At 50.7% G+C, this 6,484-nt stretch overlaps 1 protein-coding gene across 6 annotated transcripts in view; it reads left to right on the top strand.

Annotated features, from left to right (window-relative positions):
• Nucleotides 1-6,484, top strand: part of LOC143300853 (uncharacterized) — a 52,454-nt gene that overhangs the window by 29,808 nt on the left and 16,162 nt on the right. For all 6 annotated transcript variants that reach the window (XM_076614798.1, XM_076614797.1, XM_076614802.1 and 3 more), the window contains exon 6: nucleotides 775-923. In XM_076614798.1, coding sequence (XP_076470913.1) covers nucleotides 775-923 — 149 coding nt within the window. The remainder of the gene's footprint in view (nucleotides 1-774; nucleotides 924-6,484) is intronic.

Below are 6,484 nucleotides of genomic sequence, written 5' to 3'. Positions count from 1 at the left end.
AAAGTGCTTTTTTAAACAAAACACACGCAAAAGTATTTTTGCGGTGCCCATAACAAGCTGGTAGGTGGCTGTGACAGTTTCAGTTTCAGTTTCAGTTTCTCAAGGAGGCGTCACTGCGTTTGGACAAATCGATACGGTACACTCACATCTGCTAAACAGATGCCTGACCAGCAGCATAACCCAATGCACTTAGTCAGGCCTTGAGTGCATGCTTGTATATTTGTGTACCTATCAGAGCGGATCTCGTTTTACATCATTTTGCCAGAGGACAACACTTTTGTTGGCATGGGTTCTTTTTCAGTGTGCCAAGTGCATGCTGCACACGGTGTGGGGGGGGGTCTCGGGTTTATCGTCTCATCTGAAAGACCAGACGCTCAGGTTGATTTTTCCGGTCCAACTTTGGAGAAAGGGCGAGAGCAGGATTCGAACCCTGACCCTCATGGACTCACTGGAGTCACTGTGCTGGCAGATGAGTGTCTTAACCATTCTGACACCTTCCTCCTACAGTTCCTCCCAAACACTACGTAACATGAATCAGTACTGAATATTTCAACAGTTCAAGGAACAAAATTAGTATGAATTCTGAATTTACAGTTATGGAATGCAATACTTTTTAACTGGTTTAACACCTTGTAGTTTTACTATGATGAATACATATATATCTATACATACATGTAATATTTGGGATTCGGGATTCGAACCCACACCCTCACGGACTCTGTATATGGTCAGCTGAGCGTCTTAACCTCTGTGCTACCTCCCTGGCTGTGACAGATGGTCCAGCACCGCCTGGACCCCATGTACCGCATCAGTGGCTCCAACATCCCCTTGCTGGCCCGTTATCATGTCAACGACACCGAGTTGCAGCGCCTCCAGGAGATGTCTGAGACCAGCCGCATCCTGCAGCTGGACCTGAAGAGGATGTGAGTCACTGCCCCTGTCACCCTGTCCCCACCAACAAGCCTGCCCCTCCTCAGCCCTCTCCTCTCCTTGTCTGTTCACCCACCTTGTTTTGAGCCGTTTACACTTTGTCCCACAAAGTTTTCCGGCTCTCATAGATATTGCAGGCGTCTCAAGGACTGTCGTGAGCCCTCTTGAGATAGAAGAGAAAATTGGTGCCTGTCGTCTGTACGTCCAGTTATGCACGGGAGGTGGAATACACAGCAGGGCTTCTGATGAGTTAATAATCTTCTGTTTCCCAGGGACTCTTCATAATTTGATTTGATTTGATTTGATCTGATATGGGTGCTTATATAGTGCCTAGCCTTGGTCGGAGACCCAACTCAAAGCGCTTTACAAACTTGGGGCCATTTGCTGAACAGGCTGCCTTCCTGGGTATGGTCGACTGATGGCTACCATTGGGTGCTCATCACTGATTCTGATCATTGGGGGGGTCCCAGACAACACACACAAGGTTTGCTCTATAGCTGCATGTTCTAACCCAATCTGCATTGCTCTACTCGTACAAGGGCAGGCGTAGCTTCTGGTCATGATCGTCGAGGTCTGTGGGTGGAGAAATGGTGAAGGGAAACAACTCTTGTTTGTAGCCGTTGATCCTGTCATCAGACTTGAGCTTCAGTGAAGGATGTCCACACTGTATATGTGTCTGTTGTAGACATTTTTACAACAGCCCAGGCACCCATTGAAGGATCATGTGATGTATCTTTTCCATTTTCAGAGTGTCAGGAAGGAATAGTTTTGTGCTGTCAGAATCCCTGCACAGGGAAGATATCATACACGCGCGCGCGCGCACACACACACACACACACACACACACAGGATTGTTTGATGTTTTCTTTATGTCAGTCAGCTGTTTCTTTGTCTCTGCCTCAAGTTCACACACACACACACACACACACACACACACACACACACACACACACACACACACATGAATTGTTTGATGTTGATTTTTTTCATGTAGTTTTATGACTGCCCTGTTGCTGTACTGTGGATATAGTTTGAGGCAGTTCTGCAGCCCTGAAAGGATGGACTGCTACCTCTCCATGTTCCCCACCCCTTCCACCAGTCCCCACAGGTCCTCCTCCTTCTCTGGGATCCCCACCTGGTGGGCTTCACTCCCGGGGCCCTCCAACAGCACGCAGACCCCGGGGGCCCCGGGGGTCTACCGCCCTGTGGACATCAGCACGGAGGGCAGTGAAGGCAGCTCACAGACGTACAGGAGGGCAGCATGGTCCGACCTGGAGACAAGCTCCCTGACCAGCACCAGTGGGGGAGACACAGACATGGAGCCGGAGGAGACGTTCACACAGCTGCGGGGGGAACGGCCAGAACCCCACACACAGACGCAGAAGGAAGCAGCAAAAAAGCCAAGAACAAGTGGGGCGGTGAGGCCGGCCTGGACAAGATCAGGAAGAAAGGCAGCAAAGGCAGCAGAGACTGAGGGGAGAACAACAGCGAAGAAAGCAAGTGTGAGGGCCGAAAGAGAGACAGCGAAAAGGCCGGAGCCTGAGGCAGAGAAAAAGCTTTCCTTGAAGACAGGAGGGGACGTGGCCAGGCCGGACAGTGGCCAGGAGAGCACTGAGGGACACTCACGGACTGCAACGCAAATGGCCACCAGGGAAACCAGCAACCAGAGCCGACAGCAAGGAGTGGATCACAGACACTGGTCACGTCCTCCTCAGCATCCCTGGAGGAAAAGGAAACAGGAGAGAGACAGAATGACGGCATCCTTAAATACCAGTGCTTTTGATCAGCAGACAAAGATGTCGAATCGTAACACTTGTGACGCTGACACCACAATGCGTTACTCTAATGTAAGCATTGCATCGTCCTCTTCTATTGAAAAAGAACAGAAAGGAAGGAAGCAGAAAAAGGGGAGAAGCAAAGGTGTCAGGCCAAGTGACTCATCTGATGCTTCATCAGAGGCTGTGAAACAGAAGAGCAGACGTCCCAGGAAAAAGAAGGCACAAATGGAAATCTGGCTGCCGCGGCCTCTCTCGGACACATTGAGCTCAGCAACTGCAGAACTGAACTTGGTGACGTGCGTGTCTGCAGCAGCGGACCGGGAAAAACAGCACCAGCACCTGAAGAACCCAAATGCTGAAGACCAGCTGACCTCTGAGCTGATAATCAGTCAACAGCAGGCAGAACACCAGTTCATTTCCTGGTTGGCAACTCTTCCAGACAGAAGTCAAGAGCTAACCAGTCAACAAACACTGATGCAGCAAAGACAAGGAACAGATCAGCATGAGAAAACCCAGCAACAACAAAATCAGCAAAAGAAAAATCAGCTCCTGGCAACCGAACAGAAGAAATATCAGCAACAAGCATCTCAAAAGAAAACTCAGCCGCTGACATCTCAGAAAGAAAGAGGTCAGCAGCAAACATCTGAGCAACGGAAAGCCCAGCTCAAATCAGTTCAGCGTGAGAAAAGTCCAGAAAAGAGAGTTACACAAAAGGCTGCTCAGCAACAGACAAGTCAACAAAAGAAAATCCTGCAGCAGACAACTGAGCAAGGGGAAACTCCAGCACAAATAATTCAACAAGAGAAAACAAAACAAAGAACTCAGCAAGGGAAAACTCAGCAACAGACAACTCAGCAAGAGAAAATTCATCAAGATGCAACTTGGAAAGAAAAAACTGAGCAACAAACAACTCAGCAAGAGAAAACTCAGCAACAAGCTACTTGGCAAGAGAAAACTCAGCAACAAGCAACTCGACAAGAAGAAACTCAAAGACAGACAACTCAGCAGGGAAAATTTCAGGAGGAAAAGAAAAAGCAGCAAAACAGAAAGCAACAGAGTGAAAACGAGCAACTAAAGAGTTGGTGGCAGTCGGCTCACAAACTGACAGCACCACAACATAAATCCTCACAGCCAGCAACTCGACACGAAAACGATCAGCAACAACAGAGCAAAGAAACTGCTCCAAAAACACAACAGCAGTCATCACAGCAGTTGGTTCCACAAGAACAGATAACTGAAAAAGCACCACAAAGTAGCCAGGAGGAAAAGGCTGTGTTGAAGACAGCACAACAGCAGACGGCAGCGGAAAAGAAAGCCAGGAAAGAAGCGGTGTCAGAGGTGACAACTGGGGGTGTTTCCGTGCCGACACGGACAGACCCAGAGCAGTGGAGCCCCGAGTCCTGGGGAGGAGGTTGCCACATGACAGCCTACCACAAGTGGCAGCACACCAAATGGCTGATGAGCAGCAGTGCCTGGACCTCCCACACAGAGGGCGCTTCGCCGGGCCGCGGGGATCAGAAAGAAAGCGGCAGCGACCTGGGATCCTGTCAATCTCCCGGACCTCTACATGACACTGCCTCCTCCAGCAGGAATGTCCCTGACTCACAGCAGGGAGCAGCCACGGAGGGCAGGTGGGGAGAGGGTCCGTCAGATGACAGAAAACACCCCGCACAGCCCTCATGGAAAGGAGACGACGACGAGTCCAGTGTCAGCAAGGACGACTACATCTTCAGCATCCTCATGTCAGACAGGTTTCTGGACAGAGATCAGGAAGTTGCTGCACCCAGCAGTCAGTGTCAGGGACCCTCCAGACATCTGACCTTCAAGAAAAAAGGGGTGCTGTGGTATGACATGAACAAGGACACACTCAGGAAAGATCTGAAGAGGACGTTCGACAGCAGTTACAAACGGTTTGAGAGGAAGAGCAACGCTCTGGTCCGCTACATGTGTGGCAATTACATCCACACCTTCATGAAGGACAGGTATGGAGGGGACAACTCTGGGCAGATAGATCTGGTCCCTGTCATGAAGACCTTCCAGTTAGGGAAGATTCCCTCGCCCAACATAAACACACCCAAGAGATCATTTGTCAAAAAGCAACCCCCAAAAAAGTCACCTGTTGAGAAAGTTTCAGAAAGCCAGTCCTCTTTACTGGACTACCAGCCAGACAACAACGGTGGTTTCCAGGCAGCAGCTATAGCATCCAAGGAAGACAGGGTGCCTGACATGGAAGTCATCATTGAGCGACAGGAAATAGCGGCCCTGAGGGCGGTGATGACACAGTCGTGGGTGCAGGAAGGTGGTGAGATGTCCCTGACCAACCTCCACATCCACGACACGGGGCACCCACTGAAGCAGGCAAAGTCCAGCCCAGTGGTCAGGAAGGGTAAAGACTGGCCGTGCCAGCCATCAGGTGTGTCCGGCAACACTGAAGGTAGAAAGGGGAGAGAGAGCACTCTCCTGGCCAGGAATGAGCACGTCGCCAACAACCCACAGAGGGTGAAGATGGAGCTGCATATGGCCAAGATAACCCCCACTCTGAACAGTCCTAGCGCTCTTCTGAATGACAGAAAGAAAACCACACTCCAGGTCGCTGATTGCACAGACAAGGCGGCAGAGAAAGGAAAGGGCATGGAGGGGGAGTCCACGAAGAAGGGCAGTGACAGTCCCCCAGGTGATGAGAGCAGGGGTGGTGGTGCCACTGACAGGAGAGAGCAGCAGGTGTGTGACTCCCTCCCTGCCCACCCCTTGGTGGCCGCCAGTATGTCACAGTCAGGGCAGACATCACAGCAGGGAGCAGCCACGGAGGGCAGGTGGGGAGAGGGTCCGTCAGATGACAGAAAACACCCCGCACAGCCCTCATGGAAAGGAGACGACGACGAGTCCAGTGTCAGCGAGGATGACTACATCTTCAGCATCCTCATGTCGGACGGGTTTCCGGACAGAGATCAGGAAGTTGCTGCACCCAGCAGTCAGTGTCAGGGACCCTCCCAACATCTGACCTTCAAGAAAAAAGGGGTGCTGTGGTATGACATGAACAAGGACACACTCAGGAAAGATCTGAAGAGGACGTTCGACAGCAGCTACAAACGGTTTGAGAGGAAGAGCAACGCTCTGGTCCGCTACATGTGTGGCAATTACATCCACACCTTCATGAAGGACAGGTATGGAGGGGACAACTCTGGGCAGATAGATCTGGTCCCTGTCATGAAGACCTTCCAGTTAGGGAAGATTCCCTCGCCCAACATAAACACACCCAAGAGATCATTTGTCAAAAAGCAACCCCCCAAAAAGTCACCTGAAGTGAAAAGTACAAACCAAATAGGTGAGAAAAAAGAAACGCCAGAAATGTCTAATCCAGGGAGTAATAGACACTTGGGCATTGAAGACAAAAGCACAATAAAGTCAGATGACAAAAAAGTCAGAGTGAATTCAGATAAAGGGGAGGTTATCCAGACCAATTATTCTCTTCCAGTGGAAAGGGATGGAATACAGTCAGCAAAGCCCAACCAGAAGGCTTCCTCACAGATAGATCCAGCGTCAGTCTCCACAGTGGGGAAGGGGGCTGACAGCCAACAGAAAACTGACCAGGCACAGCACAGCATCAGGGGAGAACAGAAGAGGAGCGTCAAAGGCATGGGCAGACAGACAGAAGCTTCACAGGCAGATAAACGGACAGACAGGAGGGCCAGTGACACTCGCACTCACAGTGCAGTGTCAGAAGAACAGCCCCCCCAAAGTGACCAGCAAGGAACGTGCAGCAACAGACCAGACAG

This window comes from Babylonia areolata, chromosome 26 (assembly GCF_041734735.1).
Source record: "Babylonia areolata isolate BAREFJ2019XMU chromosome 26, ASM4173473v1, whole genome shotgun sequence".
NCBI classification, from domain to species: Eukaryota; Metazoa; Mollusca; class Gastropoda; order Neogastropoda; family Buccinidae; genus Babylonia; species Babylonia areolata.
Note: the sequence above shows the minus strand (reverse complement) of the source record. Positions and strands in the feature narration are given on the sequence as shown.